The 22087-nt window shown below is 34.1% G+C and overlaps 1 protein-coding gene across 1 annotated transcript; it reads right to left on the reverse strand.

Annotated features, from left to right (window-relative positions):
- Positions 1 to 3669: 3669 nt before the first annotated feature.
- On the reverse strand, positions 3670 to 18409 carry Ist1 (increased sodium tolerance 1-like protein). Its single transcript, XM_089233164.1, has 4 exons — positions 17974 to 18409; positions 12941 to 13173; positions 11485 to 11723; positions 3670 to 7967 (listed from the first exon to the last, which is right to left on the reverse strand). The coding sequence occupies exons 1-4, from the start codon at positions 18240 to 18242 to the stop codon at positions 7638 to 7640; spliced, it is 1071 nt and encodes a 356-aa protein (XP_089089290.1). The 5' UTR covers positions 18243 to 18409; the 3' UTR covers positions 3670 to 7637.
- Positions 18410 to 22087: the final 3678 nt, after the last annotated feature.

A 22087-nucleotide genomic window follows, 5' to 3' on the forward strand; every position in this document is an offset into this window, starting at 1 on the left:
ACCGTTGAAGCTATAATTATGAAATTTGGTCAGCAGTTTTATCTCATAACGTAAAGAATCACAATAAGATGGGATTTTCCAAAATTCGACCCCTAAGAGGGTCATAAGGAGGTTCACATGGAAAATAGAAAAAGCGGGTTTAAAACCCGCTTCAAGAATTTTCATCAATGACTGCATTCTCCATTTCTTTCCTTACGAAGGAAAAAGTCGTCAAGCGGGTGCTAGAACTCCCAATGCTACCGCAATATTTTCACATGTGAACGGAGCTATAGAGAAAGCATGCCGAGCAAAAAACCGTTGAAACGATAAATATGAAATTCTGTCAATAGTTTCATTCCATGACTTAAAGACGTCACGAGCTTCGCGCGGAGGCCTTCTGCTATAGATGGTGCTGGTTTTGTTGACTCACATGCTTGCAAAGTCTCTAGATCCCTCTATTGGTTACTAACATGCTTTCAAACTTGTGGTCACGTTTGGTCTCTCAAAGAGGCAGATTTATATTTTTCCAAAAAAAAAAATTCGGCGCCCTTCTCCGCTTATACTAATTTTCTTAACCACTCATTTTTCAAATTTGCCTCTTGCCAACACAAATGTTGAAAAAACTCGAGAGAAAAGACTGAGCTTGAGACAGTAATACCAGAAACATGAATGTGGGGCAAGTGTGCATTGGATGCCCTAATCTAGTAAATTTTTTGGAATGGTCAAATGAAGGCAAATAATGAATTCGACTTTTTACGCCCCCCCCCCTCCCCTTTAAAAATAATTTTTAATATAAAAATCACCTCGTTATACTTCCTCTTTACATGATAAGAGTCAATAATGATGATTTTATGGTAAATAACAACAGCTGTAATGTGAATCGAGAAAGTTGGCATAATTAAAAACAGTAAAATGATTCTAGACCAAATATTGGGACAATCTATTTAAAAGCGGGAAGTATGTTCATACATATTCCGATTGTTAAACAATTTTATGCGAATTTGTACTGCAAAAAATCAGGTTTTCCTTTTTTATTGTCCCTATGGTAAAACCCTGTCAGCCTCACGCAAAAGTCCTCTGTAAGGGCGGCAGCTAAACTCGAGCCGCCCGTGTATCTCTCAACCATGATTCTATCCGGTTCAAAAAGTTGCCCCCAATGCCAATCTCATGTAAATTTTTTCATTTCAAGGCAATGGTTTACTATGCTGGACCTAATCGAATGCTTTCTGGAAATCAAGATACAGAACGTCGACGTTTTTGCCATAGCACAGATACTTGGTCACATAATCATAGAAAGAAGATTGGTTACACACGGCTTTCCCTTCCTGAACCCGTGCTGGTTTTCCGCCAATACATTATTCTCGTCCATCCACTGCCCCAGTTGCTTTTTGATAATAATTTCCAAAACTTGAGTTTTTTAAATTTTCTAGCTGAAGGTCATGCTCCAATCGTTAGTCCATGCTGCAATTATATTCAAGTTTGTCAATAAGAATTACCAAATCGGTGACCCCAGTTGCATCTGGGATAGTGACACCATTCAACTCATACAAGAAACGTGAGTTGTTCAAACGAAAATGAAAGACCATGCACTTGCCAATGCTAAACGTCATGTTATATTATTATTTTGAATTTTTTCATGTTTGCTGTGTTTCAAATAACTATACATTTGAAATTTCATATTTAATGTGCCAATAGTTAAACTTCAATATAAAATGTTCTCTTGAATAGCAATAGAATGAACTTACTTTTGTCAAAAATGAAATTTTTTTAATATGGTGAAACCTCAATATAACGATATTCTGTGGACCAATAAAAAATATTGTGTAGATTGTAGAATTATTATTAGATATCATACGGGATTATCATCATTATTAGATTATCATTATATCGAGACAAAATTATCCTTACAGGTAATCAAATTTATGCTGCTGTTGTCATCTTTTCTACATCGACATTGTTAATACCATCAGAAAATGTGATTTTATGTAATTATTTGCAGCAAAAAAATTGTAACTGATATGTATTGTAAAAATTCACCAAGATTCATTGCCCCTGTAAAGAAGTTTACCGCATTGCACTTTTGCATCTTACACAGAAAGTATTAATACCAATAACTTACTTTAGCTTTCTGTGATTTTTTAGAGCAAAATTTTGATGTCATCAGATGCCTTCAGGAGAAGGAAAACAAGTGACAAAGTTAAAACTAAATTCAAAACAATTCTGAGCAAAATATAAAAAAATATCGTTTTATGGCGGTATCAAAAATTGCCTAAAAGTATCGTTATAGAGGGATTTATTGTAGTAAAGGATATCATTATATCGAGTATCATTGTAGTGAGGTTTCGCTGTATTTAAAATAAAAATTGCATACCTTTCTAAAAAACAGTGATAATGAGATCAAGAACCAATATTTGTGAAAGAAAAAGATTCTGCATATCTGTAACACTTTTTTTTTTTTAATATTTTGCTTTTTCACGCCTCTACAAACTCTATTTTTGTATTCAAATTCAATACGAGTTTCTTGTTGCTGGTGGCCATCTCTACACTGAATGAAAATCGCTGCAGTAACCAAAACATGGTATCGCTAAATTGTGAACAATAATTCAGTCTCTCTCGTGTGTTACTCTCCAAAAATTATCAAACTTTTTCCAAGAAATAGGAGTGTTTTCTAACAAAAGTTACCATTTTCATCAGAAACGAAATGCTAAACAAGCTTTTACTAAATTTTGAATAGTAAATCCACTTCCTATCAAGCCCAATCCCCCAGAACCAATTCAGATAGATAACAAGCATTCATCGTTTTTCCAAGAAGTGAAAGAGTTCACCTAACAAAAGGGGGATCTCAGAATGACTTAACTTTCCTCCCATCGAAAAAACAAAAACTTGCACTTGGTCAAAAATTCTGTTTTAGCAGGTTTTGTATCTACACATAGACTAAATATGCCTTCCGTTTCCACGTTAAACAGTTTCCATCTTGCAGAGGTTTCCTATCAGGGTTTAAGCTACGATCGCATTTTTCGCAAAATGCAAAAGAAGTGGTAGCCACTTCCGCAAAAATGCGTACAGGAGGCACAGAACGAGTAGACATCCAACCATCAATCATTAAATTAGAATTGTAGCATTTTGCTAAAGCTTTTCTCCCCATTTTTGTTTTTTTGTGAAAGGAATTTTTTATCCAGCTTAAACCCTGTTTCCTATAATTGAAAAAGCATTAATTATTCACTAGAACAGCGGTTCTCAACTGAGGTTCCGTGTACACTTCGGTGTACAAGGAACAAGGCTCCGCGGTGACTCAAGGAAAATAAAATAGATCAGTAAATTTGATAGATAAATAAAAAAAAGATGTGTGCCATAAAAATTATATACAAAAAAGGGTTCCTCGAGTCAAACAGGACTTCACCATAGAAATTATATACTGTAAAGGACTACGTGAATGAAAAAAGATTGAAAACCGCTGCACTACACTATACATTTGTTATGTTTAAGACAGGTCTCCATCTCATACAGTGTCTGTCAGGTTCTGTATTGGAAGGTTTCACTGTCTTTCACTAAATTCCTGTACCACAGTCATTTAAGAAAAAAAATCCTTGGTTTATAGTAGAACAGAAATCCAAACAAAAACACACCTAAACTTGAAACATTGTACACTCTATTTTCATTGATAATTAGCAAAATAAATTCAGCAACACATAGGCTGCCCACGTATCTTTATTGAACAAACAATAAAATCACTCAAGAACAAACAAATGATGTTATTTGAACATATATATGAGATATCACATTTTGTATGCAGGCTTTTGAGAATTTATCTAAATTTTTAAGAACATAATGTAATGACTAGGGCATTTTCATTTTGTTGGGAATTCAGCATAATCACTATTCAGGGTGCATAGAAAGTCCCTTTATTCAGGAATAACTCGTGAACTATTGATCCTATAAGCATACTTCTATTTAGAAAAAAAGTGTCCAAATAATGAGAAAAACTCAGATACATAATTCATATTACAAAGGGTTGTATAGATATTAAACATTCAGTCACTCTGTCCTAAAAAAATCAAATTAGAAAGTTGTTGCCCTGTCTCTCCTGAGAATAGAAAAAAAATTCTGATTTTAGGTGCAATATTCGCTTAGATATTTGAATTCGAAAACCACTGAAAATGAAGGAACGAACTGCCCAAACCAGTGATTCCCAAACTGGGGACCACATAAATGAGCTAGGGCATCTTCTACCTGTTGCTCCCTGAAGTACCCGGAGTGCTCAATGCTCGTGTACAATTTCATGCTCGCGAGCACTTGACCACCGTTTCAATTGAACAACTTGTAAAAATTGCATTCAAGGATGGAAATCATCCTGATTTCACACATTTGTATGAAGAGCTTGCCGTAATGGGTGCTCTTCTTTTGATGATAGGTACAGGCAGTGCTCGCAACTAAAAAAGGTTGAAGACCTCTGAGTTAGGGGGGGGGGGGTCGCGAAAGATTTTTAAAAATTGAAATGTCTTTATTTCATTCTTTCACAATAAATAAATATATGCGTGTCAAACCTAAAACACACCTTAACTCTTAGCTGAGACACTTATTATCTATGTATGCGCTTACTAGTCAAAAATAAAGCACACAGCTAATAAATTAGAAACTACAGAGTGTGTGTCTGGAAAAGACCCCCCCCCCTCGCTATCAAAATTTAAAATCTAAAAAACGATAAATGAAAAAAAAGCTTTTCTCATGCTTGCACACAGTCCTGTGAAATTTTGATTATCAGGTTTGATGAAATCATGTAGTTGCAGATTTTAATAATAGGAAGCCCTAGAATCATTCAATCTTTATTAGTTGTCTATCACAAATTGATGTGTCTGCTGCATACACACATACAAGCAATGATGTATCTCGACCGTAATGTCGGTTTAAAAAAAAATTAGAAAAATGCAGAGAGTTGATTTATATATAAATAGTATCTGTGCAGTACCATCTATCGATTCAAATTTAATTGAAGTCGAAAAAGGGAGAGTTAGCGATAAAATTTTTGTCAAAAAGTCTGGGAACCACTGGCCTAAATTAACGGGCAAGTTTATTCCACACTTCATATGCTGTACTTTCCCTCATTTTCAGCAATTTTCAAATTCAAATATCTCAGCAAATATTGCACTTAAAACCATGGGGTTTTTTTTGCTTAGGAGGAGACAAGGCAATAACTTTCTAATTGGGTTTTTCTGGACAGGGTGCCCCAGTGTTTATAAAAGTGGGCATGACCAACCTTTGTCAGGGGTATCGCTGCGCAAACTGCAGATATTCATTTGTGTGTCTATTTATGCTTTGAGGGGGTTTTTTATGAGTGAAAATATCTTCTTAACTATTTGGGGGAGCAGTGGTTGAAAAAAGAACTACTAGGGTGACTATATAAAAAGTTAACTTTTTTTTATTTTAATAACTATACAGCCCACTGCAATATGAATGATGTATCTGAGGTTCACACATCATAGCTGCATACCTTGGAGAGTGGGAATTAAGGGAGATTTTTGCACAAATCCAAATATTGTACGAAAATAAATATAAAAGGGATTTTTCATTAACAAAAGTAAAACTGGGGATTTTCCCCTTTGCAAAAATGTGCAATCGTGCAAGCCATCAGTGATTAGTGCCAAGTCGGCAAACACCATCAACCATTAGGTTTTACCTGCCATTACTACTTTCTAATCAAATCAGTGAACAAAAAAAATATCACCATTGGGCCCGAAACATAACATACAGACTTAACAGGACATACGGCCACACAGATACAGGTCACCTTGCCAATTTCGGATGTCAAGAAGCTGAACTGAAAAGATAAAATGTTTTGTTTTTTTTTTGTTATTTGATGCAATGACATCATTTCTGGGATTAAAAAACTTGAAAAGTTTAAAACTTTACGGGTAAATTCTTTGTGAACAATTTTTCCCCCTAAGAAAAGTACCAATTTTTTTATACAATCACAGTCAAAATTCTCGAGATATAATAAATTTTCGGGAATCTGGGAGGTATAGTGGAAATCCGGGAGACTTGGCTGCTATGAAATATTATTTGGATATTTTTTCAAATTTGAAAAATGCTTCTAGAATCAACCATTCACATGTTATTCCAGGATAAAGGGACTTTCCCATGCACCCTGTATAAACATTTTTAATTAACTCCAAACTTAATTTATAAGCAAAAACAGGTATTGAGGTATGAATTATATCAACAAGAATCAAAGGCACTTTGTGAAGAGATTACCCTTACTTTACAAATTCTTTTTTTTACCTGTATGTACCTCATTTTTTCCACCTTGGAATTTTAAACATGTTGAATTTTAAAAACTTCAAACATAAATATTAGTAGAAAAAATCATTACAGCTTGTCATAATTTATTTTAAAAAGAATATCAATATGATTAAGACAAAGAAAAGCAAATATTCAAAAGAAAGCACAAGATGATAAATAAAGTTAAAAGATAAATGTTTGACCTGAAGAAAAACATTATCAGAAACAGTATATCAATCAAAAACTTGAGTCTTGAATTAGCATGTTTTAGAGAAAAATAAAAACATTATATCAATCCATGCATATGCAGTAAAACAAAAAGTTTACAGCCAGGAGTAGTAACTTACTGAAAACAAACTGAATGAAGTATATATATAAATCAACTATATATTTTTGAATATATCATTTATGATATATTGTACATAAGGAATGTGGTAACTGTACCACAAGATTTATCATGTACCTCCTCATATCCATGGTTTAATTTAATTAAGAAAATTCCCTTTTATAATACTTTGTTTTACTGGGGGGGGGGGGAATAATAAAAGCAATATTTAATTCAAATCATTTATGACCTACTAACTGTAACAAAATGAAAATAAAATACTCTTAATGAATTAGTCAAAAAAAATGGTTTCAGTGGTCATTTTTATCATCAATTATCATGCTTATAGCTACTGAAGAGAAAAATCCTGTAAAATGAAAACAACAAGTATACTTTTTCATTTCTATCAATTTTTCCCCAAGCTAAATTCAACTTTTAGCATTCAAATTAGCACTAGCATTTAGAACATTTGGTTGTATAAGATCTTGTATAAGATTACTTGGGGAAAAAATCTTATGTAAATAAGTTAAGCAAGTATAACAACAGTTTTTCTTTAACTGCAAAAAAAAAAATTATGCATTGATAGCATGTCAAAACCTAATCATAAAAAAAAGAATATTTTTAGAATGACAAAATGAGAATAAAGTAAAGTATCCCAGGAGAATATATACAAGTACACAAACCATATAGCAAAATTTATGCATGGAAAACTTGATCAAATGGAATGAACAGAAATTAGCACATAATGTTTCAACTCTGAATTTCACTGATAATCAACTAAATACACTCATACAATAAAGTATCAATAAATTTGCATACATTTGTAATTTCTGTCTATAACATACCTTTCTACTGAAGATATTTTTATTTTGTATCCAAAGTTTAAAGAATTTAGTACTCCAATGCATGTTATTTCTTTGCATGCAGAAATTCCATTTCTAAGAAAAAAAATGCCTGCAGAAGATACAGAATACTTATGTGCATAGAGAATGAAAGCAATATATAAGTTCAAGCTCCATAGAATTTCTCAGTATTTATTTTGACTACATTCTTTTTTCTACTTCCTCCTTTTCAGCTCTTCAAAACGCTTTGTTAAATCATCAAAATCTACATCATTATCACCTGGCTGATCTGAACCTGGGATCACCGTATTTGGCACCGATGGCAATTCCGGCAAAGTATCAACAGGAAAGTTGACATTTGGAGCTGCAGGGGGCACAGCCTTCTCATTAGGAGCTGATGGCTTCTTGCTGACTACACTGTCATAAGAAGGAGCAGGAGCATCAAAGTTGAACCCAACTGCATTTGCATTACAACCAGGATAAGGATCACTGGGTGGATTGCTAGGAAGTGGAGGTGGTACTGAGTTAGCTCCAAAACCACCCATCTACAGAGAAAAATTTACCAATATCGATTAGTTTACACATTTTCAATTTAAGAAAAAATAAACACATGGTAAAACTTCAAAATGTGATGCATAAAAAAGAGCTTTTGAGAATGGCTCCTTATAAAAATAAATCATATTAATCCTAATCAATAACAAAAGTAACCATCAATGTTCTCTCTATAAAAGCTGTGTGCACAATAGGGTGGATTAAAAAGTATAGGAAAATTTTTTTTTTTTCGAAATTACTTTTGGCTCAGGGTGAAAAGTTGTCTTTGGTGTATTATTACATAACTTTTTTTATTGAAATCAATTCATATCTTTTGGTGCCCCAAGCGCCCCAAAAATAGTTAAAAATTGACATTTTGATGAAAATTTATAAAAAAAGAATTTTTTCAAAATTACTTATGGCATGGGGTAGGAAAGTTTCGTCTTGGATATATATATGTTGCATAATTTTTTTATTGAAATCCACTCATATCTTCTGGTGTCCAAGTGCCCCAAAACTAGTTAAAAATTGACATTTTAATGAAAATTTATAAAAAAAAAAATTTGAAATTACTTTTGATGTGGGGTGGGAAAGTTCCTTGGACATATTAGTCTGCATACTTTTTTTTATTGAAATCCATTCATATCTTCTGGTGGCCCAAGAGCCCCAAAAATAGTTAAAAATTCACAATTTTATGAAAATTCATTAAAAATTTTAAATCAGTGAAAAATGTTTATAAATTTTGCAGAGTATTCAGGTATTAAAGTATAAACTTATAAAAAATAATTTTATAATAATACATGAAGTATAAATTTAAAAATTAAAGCAATAAAACTTGAACTTGAATTGAAAAGATTTACATATCTCTAAATGTTGTAATGCTTTTTGGTATTAAAATGTTTCATATAGCTTTTCGATTTTATTCTATTCAATATGAAGCCGTGTCTCTTCTTTTTCCACACACACTTTTTGACGCCTCAGACACTAGGCGAATGCATCTTTCAACTGATTGGGGTATGGCATGAATATGTTCACCATTCCCTCCAACTTTTACCATGGCTTCCAACTTTTACTATACTAAATAATTTTATACATTTAATAATAAGCAATAAATGATTTTCCCTTCTCTGCCTATACTATTTTTCCTGTGAAATCAATTATTTAACTCGTTTTTTTATTTTTTATTCAAAATTTGCATAAAAATCAATTTTTGGCAAATATTTAAGCGTCTTGGGGCACCGGAAGAAATTAATTAAGTTGAAAAAATTTTGCATTTATGCTAGTAAGCTCAAAAGACAACTTTTGCACACCAAGCTGATTATTTTATCTATATTTCGATTTTTTGATCCACCCTAGTGCACAATGAAAATGCTATAGAGCAGAGTTTCTTAACCTTTTTTTGCCCGTGGCCCCCTTTGAACCATATTTTTTTCTCGTGTCTCCCCTGTCCTACCCAGAGTTTTCAACTCTCATCTAGAAGCAAGACACTTTATACATATTGAAATGATTTTTTAGTGAATTTATACTGAACAAAAATTTTGCAAAGAAAATTGGCCTCCAGACCACTAGCCTAGAATTTATTGATCTCCCGCTAGTCCGAGTTCTATCAGGACCGTCTCAATATCATGGGGGCCCCCCTCCCTTCGGCAAAGTGATGCTATGGTAGTCCCATACTTTAGCTGGAAATAAACAGCCTACATATTTCCTACTTATTTTCAAAATTAATTTTACTATACAAAATATCATAAGGTGGGGTCACTTATGGGCATGAGGCCCCTCACAAGAGTGGGACTGACAGAGCTACAGCCCGGGGCCTAATATGGTTTTCATCATTTTTTTTTTCATACAATAAATTTCATATAGGGAAGGGGGTCTGAAACATTTAGCCAGGGACTTGAGGAAAAACCCCATCCTAGGGAACTTGTTGCAAAATGTAGACAGTGAGGCCTGGGTGGGTCCATGCCCTAAAGAAGGCCCTGGTTTTATGGGTGGTTTTGTTGGATTCTCTCTCTCACTGTATATAAGTGTTAGTCACTAATATAAAATCTTTATTTCTTCACACCTTAATTTTTCTTCTCAGCTCTCCAAACCACCTGTCATGGCCCCTTTCTCCATTTTCTTCCGTGGCCCCCTTGAAATATCCCAGTACCACAAGAGGGCCATATGGCCCCCGGTTGATTCCCAAAGCGTGGGTAGCACTGCCCTCCCCCAGTCACACGAGTGAACTAGGCGGGGGGGGGGGGCATGAGATTATTCAAATAAGAAATTTATTTCAATTTTTTGCAACGTAAATAAAAATACGTCAAAACAAAAAATACCTTTACCCAATTGAGCTGCTTACCATGTATCATATAAAGTAATTTTATCAAATTCTACTTGTGACCAATATATCAAGTTAATACTTCCACAGGGTGACTTAGAAAGAATTATCAGATTTTATAATTGTATAGGTATTTTTCAAAATTAAAAACACAGAATTTGAAGAGTAATATACCAAAAAATGGGCAAATGTGTGTGTCTACGTATTATGAACAATATTATTAATAATCGATTTCAAGCAAATAATCATTTTGAGATTATATCATTCTTTCTAAATCACACTGTATATCAAAATCAACGAAAACATACACATCTCTACACATCCAATTTCATAATAAAACAGCATTACAAACTAAATACTGAAAAATAATTTGATTTCATTTATCATTAATTACGTAAAGTGGAACTGAGTTAAAAAAGGCATTCTAAAAATACTTGCAAGACAACAAATTTATTTTTTTAAAAATCAGGAATGTCCTGGAAAACCAGGACATATGGTCACCTCGTGTGGGACCAGGGGTCGCTGATAAAGTTCTTGTCAAAAGGAGGTAGCAGTTCAAAAGGTTTGGGAACCACTGCTCTAGAGCAGCAGTTCTCAACCTTTTCCGACTTGTGGAGCCCTTTTGAGTACATAATTTCTATAGCAGAGCCTGTAGGCATATTTTATATTTTTCCATCAAAAAGTTACTTATTTATATTTATTATTTAAAAATACTTATAATTATTTTTGTTTCAAATATTTACTGCTTTTATTTTTCTAAAACGGCCGCGGAGCCCTGGGAAGTGTGCAAGGAGCACCGGTTGAGAACCGCTGCTCTAGAGTATGCAAAATTCCAAAATTAACCTCATTGGTCTGTTATCAAATAATAAATCTTGCATTAATTCATTATCTCTGTCCATTATAATAAATAGAAACAGTAAGAAAATGGCCTCTGCTTTCATTAAAAACTATTTTTATATAAACCTGTCTTTTATTACCTTAAATAATTTGTTTTTAACAAACAAGTTGAATGTGTAGGACAGAGACAGAGATTGTATTCTGAATAAACTCTATCAGGAATCACTTAATCATGACGTCAAGAAACCAAAAAACTGAATAGGTGGATTCATCACCACATAATTATAGCACTTTCTATATAACAGTACATGATCCTAAACAGGGAAAATGACACAAATAGAATAGGCCTATTTAGATGAATACATTATAATTACATTTTTTGGAGGAGGAACATAATCAAAAGGCTTGGGGGGTGTTGGTACAGGTTGTTGTATTCCTGGATACAAAGGAACATCTGTATTTGGTCCTCCAACAATGAACCCTGGTTGATGTGGTTTTGCAATTCCATCAGCATCAAAATCAATAAGAGAACTGACTACATCTGCTGGCTTTTCTTCTTCAGCTAAAACTTCATTATCAGGCTCATAAGCAATATTGTGGCTCTTAGCAATTTCTAGAAACATAAAAAATAGATGAACAAAAAATCGTTCACCAAGTATAGAAAGAGAAAAAAGAATGAAAAATATTGAATGATGATAGCACATCAAGCATCAAGATTCAAAAGTTACTTTGAAAAAAAAAAAGGATTATTTTAGTTTAGGATAATATGCTTGTGATATATGGGGGGGTGTTTTCCAAAACCATTTTACAAAGACAAATTCATAGTTCAAATTAATCATTTACATCTTTTAACTCTAAATATTTTTGGTATGATCAACCAAAAACTCCAGTACAGTTTTGTTCATAAGTATTTTATTATCTCACATTAAGAAAAAGTAATCTAGAAAAGAAAAATACTTTTGGATGTGAATTGAGCACTTTCTCAACTATTGGGAACACAAAAAGATGATAGTATCTTTGTTATACCAGATGTAATTTGATAATGATGTTTGATTACGAGGCTGTTCACCCTGGTAAAGTACAAGTGAGTATGGAATATATCTGATGTAGCATGCTTTGTCAAACTACTGAAGTCATGTATCAGACTCGCAATCTTAGAAGCAATGAAGTCTAAATTTATGTCAGCATGTCCCAACGAAAATGGTCATCAAGTCCCTGAAAAAATTGAAAAAAAAACTTTTGACCATTTTTCTCTAAGAAATTATGCTTTGCTCCTAAAAACTCTGGCTGGCATTTTCTTTTTTAATCATCATTATTTGATAAGTCCTGGGTATATCTGATGGTGTGGCAGAATTAAACAAAATAATATATAAGGAGAAGCCAGAATGTACTGATACATTGAATATTGAAGGACCGGACACACCACACTTCACGTCTCTAAGAGATATTGAAACATTCCCAAAGAATGGGTGTATTCAGAAATTTTTTTTTTTTTTTTTATTAAAAGCCACAACAGATGTGAAAATAACAAACGGGATTTCAAATATACATACTGTATATACAGTGAGAAATCAGAATTGATACAGTAACACCTCATTATATCATATATATCAGAAGACATAACCCCCCACCCATGACTCTATCTAGATTCTAATATTAGTTACATTTTTAACAGTGGATCTGGTAAAAGGCATGAAATATCTAAATGCTCATTATAACAAGATGTGATGAAACAAGGGGCTACTGTAGGCATATTAATTGTAAAAAAACTAACTAAATTAAAAAAATTACTTGTAAAAAAAAATATATAGATAGATAGGCTGTTCTCACCAATCAAGTACTTTTCAACCAGTATTTTAGGAGGTGCTTGAACACTCAATTTGTGTACCAACTTTTCATTTACAGACCGCAAGCTATTCTCTTTAGCCGCTTGTGCATAAGGCTTTCCATATTTTACTGCCAGTTGATCAGCAATAATCTTCAACTCAGAGACATCTGTTTGAAGTCTTGGGGCAGCCCAAATGAGGCTGGAAATGGCTTCTGCCAATCCTTCATCCAATACTCTATGAAATTGAAAAAAATCATACAGTACATTAAAAAAACTTAAGAGGAGCAGACAGAACGATAGCACTTTTAATCAAGTCAAACACTAGAGTCAAAATCAGGGTGAATGCCTGCTTGCGAGCTTGATGTTTTCTAGGCTTTAAGTTTTTTTTTTTTATGACTGGTTGTTATTCTGTTGTTGTTGAGATATTTTGAAGGCTCACAACCATTTTTTAAAATTTTTGTGAGCCAGTAAGGTTTTGTGATTGGTTAATTAGGTGGCTTCGAACTTTCTTGTCCTTTGAAATGTATTGGTGCCACAGTGTTGGAATAGCTGATGTTTCAGAATTTCTTAATTTGAGGCAATGTATAATCTGCCCGAGTGGCATGGTAGTAAGATGCTCATCTACCACCATGGAAATTTCCATTAGGTCCCAGGTTCAAACCGGGGAAAAAAATACAACAAGATATTTCCTTAACGATCTTGAGACAACCACCGATAGATGGGGGACCTTCATTTACAACTCAAGTCATTGATGGCAGTAAATTGCAGTATAGCGACATGGCCAGAGTTGGTGTGTGGTGAAGTAGTAAAAATCTGCAGATGTAAATCTTACTACTTTGAGAGAAAATGTCATTGCATGATCTGCATATGAAGATGCTATTTACCTATGATGAAACATTAACACCAAAACCAGCTTATACTTTATATCAGAGGTTCGCAAACTGTTGTCACCAGTGGCCTCTTAACTTTATTCATCATTCATCTGCAGCTCCCCAGAATAATTCAGTCTATATTATGCATTCATAAAAGAACCACTTCAAAGCATAAATAGACACACACATCAATATCTTCAGCTAGCGACAACGCCCCTAAAGTATAGTATAGTAATTTAAGTATAGTAATATATCAGTACACAAGTGTTTTGGAATGCATCACATAATGATGCAAAAAAAATTTTTTTTGTGCGTCAGTAGCATGTGCTTGTAACTCATCACTCCCAATCTCGGGACAAAAGTGGTGGACACTTCAAACTGAAGAAAAATCAGTTTGATATAAAATTACCCACTTCACCTATTTTGATGTTATTTCTCACGTGTATAAATTTAGAGCTTGAGATGTATTTCACCAATTTAACATCTTCTTAAAATAGATTCTCAATGATATAGATACACTTCACAATAACATAGGCCTAAGTGTCAAAATATGTTGATATACGTTGAGAACAGCTGTAATTTCACAATATAATATTTGAAAGTCAAGATTGCTACTTTGTCGAATCTAATAACCTTTTTTTACCCTGAAACGTTGCATTATTTAAAAGAGTCTGGGTTTTTATTTATATTCCAGAGAATATTTATTTATATATCAGGAGGAACTGTGTTGTATTATTTGAGAGAATCCTGGTTTGTATTATTTTCAATCCTGTATTTGGTCTAAGGATGTTATATTTTTGGCAGAGGATACGTATATGAAGCTGGACATTTATTCTGTATATGGTAGAAGACTTGCAGTGATGTATGTGACACCGGATGTTTATTCAATGTACTGCAAATTTGTTTCAGTCACGTCACTGGCTTGCTATAATCTTTTGAAAACAATAAAACAAAGAATTATCTCATTTGTATTATAATTAGCACAATACGATTTTGCTTTCACTATTTTGTCATGACAGCTCACACAGGACGAGAAAATGAATCAATTGGCTGAGGCGACCCTCCGGGGATGACTGGATGCTTGATATCAGCTTTGCATGCAAGTGGAAAACATAGAAAAATAAATTGGTAACCGAAGAAAAAAATTAAAGATGAAAGAGAGGGAAAAAATGAAAGATGAAAGAGAGGAAAAAAATGGAAGATGAAAGAGAGGAAAAAAATGGAAGATGAAAGAGAGGAAAAAAATTGAAGATGAAAATAAAAGAAAAAAAAATTGAAGATGAAACTAAAAGATAAAAAATATACTAAGTTAAAACAGAAATTCAAACCATCAACCTTCATACTGCCAGTTTTATATTCTACCAACTGATCTAACAATGAATGCTAGGCAGAGTCCAAATTTAATTATTGAACATCCACTTGTCACTAATGCGCGTGCACTCTCCGAATGGACATAGAAGAGTGACATCATTTTCTGTTCTGCCGTACACCAGAAAAACATCCAGCTCTCTGTTGGGTTGAGGCCTAGCAACACTTCAAACGCTGCCGACTTTATTTTTTGGTTAATTTTAATTTTGCATTTTCGTGATTTTTTTCAATTTTAAATTTGGTAGTATCTGTGTACCGTTCGTTCAATTGTGTGGATTATTCTAAATTATAACATGGATTATTACACGTGTGTGTGCGCAGTAAGGATTTTTTTCCTTGATTTATTCAGATTTCTCACTTGATGCCCATAAGGGTAGTTAAACTTCATTTTCACCGTAATATGACGACCGATCCTTCACAAATACCCATGTGATGGATCCTGAAGCTTGTCGTGTTGCCTTCCTCTCCCGATCTTAGGGTCCCGCGGATCGCTGGTGGGAATCCCGCAGAGTCGTCGTCTAACTCCATAAAATTAAAATATTATTGTGCAATATCAAATTGTGATAAATGTTTTGCAATGTAATTATCCAGGAATAATGTGCAATGTTTTTACCTTCATGCCATCTGTGAGCAGCGGACCACTTCACAGTCAATAATTTCATGAGTCCTCACAATCCAAAATAAGCCTATTGTTGTGGCCAGGTCTCCAATGTTTACATTCTATGTGTTGCCAATTTCTATATGTTAGTTGTGGTAATAGTGTTTTATTTCATATAGGTATGCAAATGAGATGTTGTTTGTAGAAAGAATTATGATAATTTCAGTGCCATTCCATTCTCAGTTGTGATTCGTTCTCTCATAGCTAATGAGATGAAGGTTTTCTTCATATAAACCAGCAGTGTGCTAGATCACTTCGCTTTCACTTACACATTCATGCACTCTCATACTTGAGCTCTCAAACCAACTATATAGACGTTCGCCGCTGAGTCGTCCAACCTCACTCTGTACGAAAGGCTCCTCTTCCTTCATGGTCATGAGTTGACAAGAGGGTTTACTACTGTGATGCTGCTAGAGTAACTTTGCCTCTCCTCTCGTTGGTCGTCTCTTTGTCCCTTCCGGTGGCCTGCAAGTGAAGTCAAGAGGGGACGCCCTCTTGCCGGAGATGGAATGCTGCTGACAGACTTCGGGACATGCTTGCGTCCATCCTGGACTCGTTTGATTGGTGTACTGCAGAGTTAGTACCATCGAGATGAAGACCTCGATTAATCTTTGGTAGTTGGAATTGAGAGAACTAACGGACAGATTTATTTGGTGAGGTCGTTTCCTAATATTTGTGATATATTAACCTTTTTTTGTTAACCTTTAGAAGATTTGTTGCACAATATGTTAGAAATATTTTAATTTAATGTTAATAAATAATATTAGTGGAAATAATCGTGTCATTCATTGTTGTCATTCGCAATTAATTTCTATGTTGGGAAACATTAAAACGAACCGGGAATGCCACATTGTAACGTTGCATCACCTATTATAATTTTTTAGTGATGTGTTAGCAATTTTTTTCTTTGACAAGAAAGATGTCTAAAAGCCTGACTCTGTTTCACTCGTAACGACTTCTTGTCATGCTTCCCAAAATTTTTCTCGCTAAAGAAAAAAGTTGGTCAACATCAATAAAAATTAGATTATACTGTAGCTGTTCTGAATTTCTTGGCTTTTGATGTAAGTGTATGGCACTATTTCTGTTGATTATTGCTTGGATTTGTGAACATTGGTTCTCTCAAGAGAATTTAATAGCACCACATCATTCCATTTTGTGGATTTGGTTCCCGTAATTTGAGAAAATTTATTTATGGGTATGCACTGGGCGCTCATATTTGAGGAACTATACGACAGAGCACACACTTCACAATTGGCAGAGGGTGATGTGTGCTTTGGCAGGATTCTGAATCGTCACTGTCATTGTATAAACTCTATCATAAATCGACTGCTTTTACAAGGGGATACCAGTATCGATTGGTAAGGAACAATGCGAGGTTATGGTGTGGCAGGGAATTTTTCCTCTAGTAGGGTTGTTAATAAATGGAATAGCTTACCCCCAGAGGTAGTAAATTGTAACACAATTGACATGTTTATAAAGAAATACGACAACATGTTAGGGTAAATTGAGAAGCTACCCATACCTAGAATAAGGCAACCATAAGTATTCTTTATGGGCATTGTATAACATTTTATCATGTATATATATTGTTTGTAATTGCAGCATTTTTAATTGAGTTGCTGTAATTTTGAAATATACGACATCCATATTTATTATGGGCATCTTTTTATCCCCAAAGCAGAATGTGCCAAAATCTGCGACGTACGTCGCAGAACAATTCGGAAGAATTTTAAGAAAAAGTGCAAAAACCACTATTACATATATGGGGATTTTTACCGCAGAACATTTCCAGTCAGCCAAGGGCTAGTCGCAGAACAGTGCTAAACATTCTGCTTTGGGGCTTTTTATTAGTCACCTCGTTGGGCATTTTGCCTGTTGTGGCATTGTATTTGTATCTAGTCACTCGAGCCAAACTCATAGCAGCAATGACAAAAAAAATCATGAGGGAGAAGCTAAAGGACAAAGATCAAAGTCAAAATCGCTAACTTAAGCACTAAAGCATTACTTTCCTGCATACATGTTAAGTATTGTTACTTTAAAAACAAACCCTGCATCAAGACACTAAGTAATACAGTAAGTATAACGTGTTTATTAACCATTTCGAAAAAGGAACTAAGAGAAGAAATAGACATCTTACTTCAGTTGTTGAATCAAGCCGAACCTTGCCAATAGAAGATCACAATACATTTCAACAACCTCCATGGCTTCGACAAGATAGTCCTCTCTAATGATATGCTCGACACGGATCTTTGCCCGCTCATATTTACCATTGACCAAATAATCAGCTATTTCTCTTCTAGCTTTTTGAGCAAGTTCCGTTTTCTTCTTTTCTAACAATTTCAAACGATTGATGGCCAATCTCAAATTTGTTTTCAGCTTACCATAATTGGGTCCTGTAGAAAGCATATTTGTATCGTGATGATTTCGACAAGAAATCTAACAAGACTAACCTCTTTTCAAGTATTTTACGAAAACTGACTTTCCTGCAAAATGTTTTGTCAAACTAACGTTACTACACACTGTTTATGTTGATATCATCTCTTGATGAATCATGGAGTATTGCCATCGAGATTATAATATAAGCTCGATGAGATCACATAAAAATAAAAACTAATGTTATTGCCAGATTCAAAACTACTAGAAACGCATGAAATTTGACGTCAGAGAGATGATTTTCGTGACCATATTACCATATATAAGGGGACTTAATTTAACATGCATAAGCTGACCGTGTGTTTTCCTTAGAGGAGAAATATAGTTATATTTCTTCTCGATGGCCTGATGTGGCGATTTCTTTTTCTTAGGCCGAACACATACTGGGGAGTGGAACAAAGAGAGCGATTTCAAAAGAGAAAATACATCGATGCTCATCTCGATGTCCCCACACATATACTGACGATGCAGAAGAGAGCGAAAATGACAGCAGGCGTTTTGAAGGGTAAAGAAGAAAAGCCTTTGAGCGGGAAACGTGACACCTCGCCAACTAGTAACCCCCAGTAGCACAACGATATAGTACAATATCTGGACCATATTGTTATATATCGAAATGTCAGAGGAATATCAGATGTCATAACTATGATATAGAACGATCTTGTCCTATATGGTGCAAATTATTTATGATGTTAATTGATCAAGTCTTTAATTTTTCAGCCGAATATGTATTTGATTCCATGTGAATAATCTCTACTTTGAAGGACAACAACTTGGGACAATAAATTATTTTAATATAGTTTGAAAAACATAGATCTATATCGTGAACCTGACAAAGATTTATATCAGATTCTCAATATAGACCTGATATAGATCTATCAAAGGAGACATAGCTCTATGTCCTGAACATGACATACATCTATATCGTGAACCTGACAAAGATATATATCAGATACACAATATGCTGATATATCAACATATCGTGTGCATTTAAATGAAAATATTGCCTTCAAATAAAAATTTTGAGAAAATTTAAAGTCGGTACAATTTTTTGTTTGAATGGGAATTAAAAACGTTTGAATGATCAATTTTTCATACGAAATTTTGATTTTAATAGGATTAATTATGTTGATATATCAAAATCATTTCATCAGTTATAATTGAATCCTTACTGTGTATGTTTTATATAGTAGATGTTGGTATTTTAGGAGGAGCAAGAACTTATCCACCGTAACTTTAATTGCCACTTTATAATTGCACATATTTTTTTAATTTAGAAAAATTTGCTCATTTTTGTTTGAGTACATGAGTTCAAACCCACCCACCTCCAGAAACTTACACTTTTTTTAAATTTCTTCTGAAAAGGCGCCATCTATCGTTTAAAATTTTAAATATTTGAATATATCACATTTACGATATAGATCTATTTATCTCTGACTATGCCTTTTTTTAGCCAGAACGATATCGAGGCCTAATATAGATCTATATTGGAAACTGAAATTTTACGATATAGATCTATATCTTTGTGCTACTTGGGTAACCCTACCAGCCTATTCATGCCAAATCAATCAGTTTGGCAATATTGCAGGATTCCAATAAAATAAACGCGTTAATCCTCAAAACAGTAAAATTCCTGATATATGTTTTTAATGACTTCATGTATCAAGCCGTTGTTTCGGATATTATTGCGTAGTATGTGTAAAAATTGAAGTAATTATACTTCAACCAAGATACGGACTCTGAATAAAAATACATGCCTATAATTCGCAGAATCTAATTTCGATACTTTCTAAAGAAAATATCACCGTTAATGAGATGAAGCGAGAAGGTATCCATACACCTCGATGACGCAACCGTAATTTTTTTTGTGGGCACTGTACATTATTTTATAATTTTTTTTGTGGGCACTGTACATTATTTTATAATTTTTTTTTTCTTTCACGTGGTCATCGCTCTCCATATGAGGTTACTTCATAGCAGATATATTAACATCCATACTTTTTTACGGGCATCCTGTTTCAGCCCCATCGTTGGTTATTTTGCCTGTTGTTGCCTCTGAATATGTATCTATCTATAAATCTGTGAAAAAATTATGTTATTGATATAAATATAATAAATTGATAATAAAATTATGTTATTGCAAATTAATTTTTGGAACATTTATTTCCATTCCAAATTCTTGGAGGAAAAAAAAACTGTATATAGTACTTATCCCTTAGCACGGCATCCTAGGGAAGAGGCGTACGCAAGAGAAGGGCGTAGGGGGTTCATGCATTGCTCCCTAAGCTAACCAAGAATTAGGAACAATTTCAATGTATCAGTGAAAGAAAATACCTTTTATATACTATTTGAATCTATTTCTGTTAATTTAAATGCTTTTTGAATAATAATTACTCAAACTGCTCGGGAAGAAAATTTTTTGGCCTCTTCCAAAAGTCAATTATGCGTATGTCCCTGCCCTGGAATGGAGTGCTACGGCATGGTCGGGAATAGGATTTTTGCCCCCCCCCCCAACTTTAAAATTCGATAATTTTAGAAAGGTGTTCTTTGTTCCCAGCTAAAACTCCTACCCCAAAATGTTACTGCCCGGGGTAGTTGCACCTTCTCGTCCCCCTCTAGTTCCGGGCCCTTTGTTGCGGAGCCACCTTTTTTTTGTAATCATTTTTTAAATGAACGTAACAAATTTTGATGAATTCACAATAAAAATGTCAAAATTAGACTTTCCTGAAAGTATGGTCAAACTTCTTGGTAAATTGGAATCTATTTCAAATTGTAAAATTTTGGTTCCAAAGAATGTTTGTGCAATGAAATGCTGCAACGAAGGCGTTATTGCAGCGCAGCAGACGTGTTACATTCTGTGGCACCTGAGCACCGGACGATACCGTCCAGATACAGATGTGTTAATGAAGTGTTAAGTTCACAAAGGGCCCCGATGGGTTCCCTATGGTAAAAAATTCTTTCGCGCGGCAAAAAGACTTCACAAAAAGGTAAGAAGAGTTGGTTTTTCTTTCATTATTAGTAGAGAAATAGTAGTTGCTCTTTCAAAAAAAAGTAGAGTGTCGGTAATATCAGTGTAAAAAACATGTTTATTGTTGCGCTGGAAAAACAAGAATCGAATCAAAAGTTTTCCTACAACAGTATATTCCTTCAGCTTTTCCCTCTAATAAACAACATAAGAACCTTTACTGGATTCCGATCATTTGACATTTGTAAGAGAAGACAATGAAATGCTCATTATTCTTAATACTCACCTGTATTTAATAATTTTAGAATAGTTTCTCACACACACAACACAAATGATACAAATACATATGCCACAACACACAAATTGCCCAACAAGGTGAATGGCTGAAAACGATTGTTATTAGCCATAAATGTATACGTGGTTGTTAATCACAAATTATCAGAGTGGATCCATTATTTATGTGACGTCCCAGAATTATAGATTCCTCCTATATGCAGGGCCGTCTTAAGAGCATAATGGGCCCCAATGATTTTTCTGAGGCCCTACCAGGCAAATTCTCGAAAATCTCAACCAGATCTCATTTTTGTGAGGCCCCTTTTTTTTCTTGAGGTCCCCGAGCCATGCCCGAGTGGGCCCATGTTAAGATGGCGCTGGCTATATCCGGCATGTTCTGTGCATAACAAATTTCAATTAAAGCACGGATGATGAAATAAACTGGTTTCGATTTTGTAAGAAATACAGATATATATTGTGTGTGAAATGTTCATATGTAATCAGAAAAAAAAAAATCTGGTGTCTCATTCATAACAAACGGCATTCAAATTCACAGAAATAACAGATATTCAGAACAATAAAA

Source organism: Pholcus phalangioides, unplaced genomic scaffold (genome assembly GCF_987345545.1).
Source record: "Pholcus phalangioides strain wild (caught in Gottingen) unplaced genomic scaffold, Ppha-v1.0 ptg000007l_1, whole genome shotgun sequence".
Lineage (NCBI taxonomy): Eukaryota > Metazoa > Arthropoda > Arachnida > Araneae > Pholcidae > Pholcus > Pholcus phalangioides.

What these genes read in the sequence shown, in the direction of transcription:
- Ist1 (XM_089233164.1), bottom strand. Translation starts at nt 18,242, where the DNA reads ATGCTTTCTACAGGACCCAATTATGGTAAGCTGAAAACAAATTTGAGA. An exon ending in GGTTGAAAAGTACTTGATTG is followed by an intron (nt 11,724 to 12,940) that starts GTGAGAACAGCC and finishes TTATGTTTCTAG; the next exon opens with AAATTGCTAAGAGCCACAAT. An exon ending in ATGTTCCTCCTCCAAAAAAT is followed by an intron (nt 7,968 to 11,484) that starts GTAATTATAATG and finishes TTTTCTCTGTAG; the next exon opens with ATGGGTGGTTTTGGAGCTAA.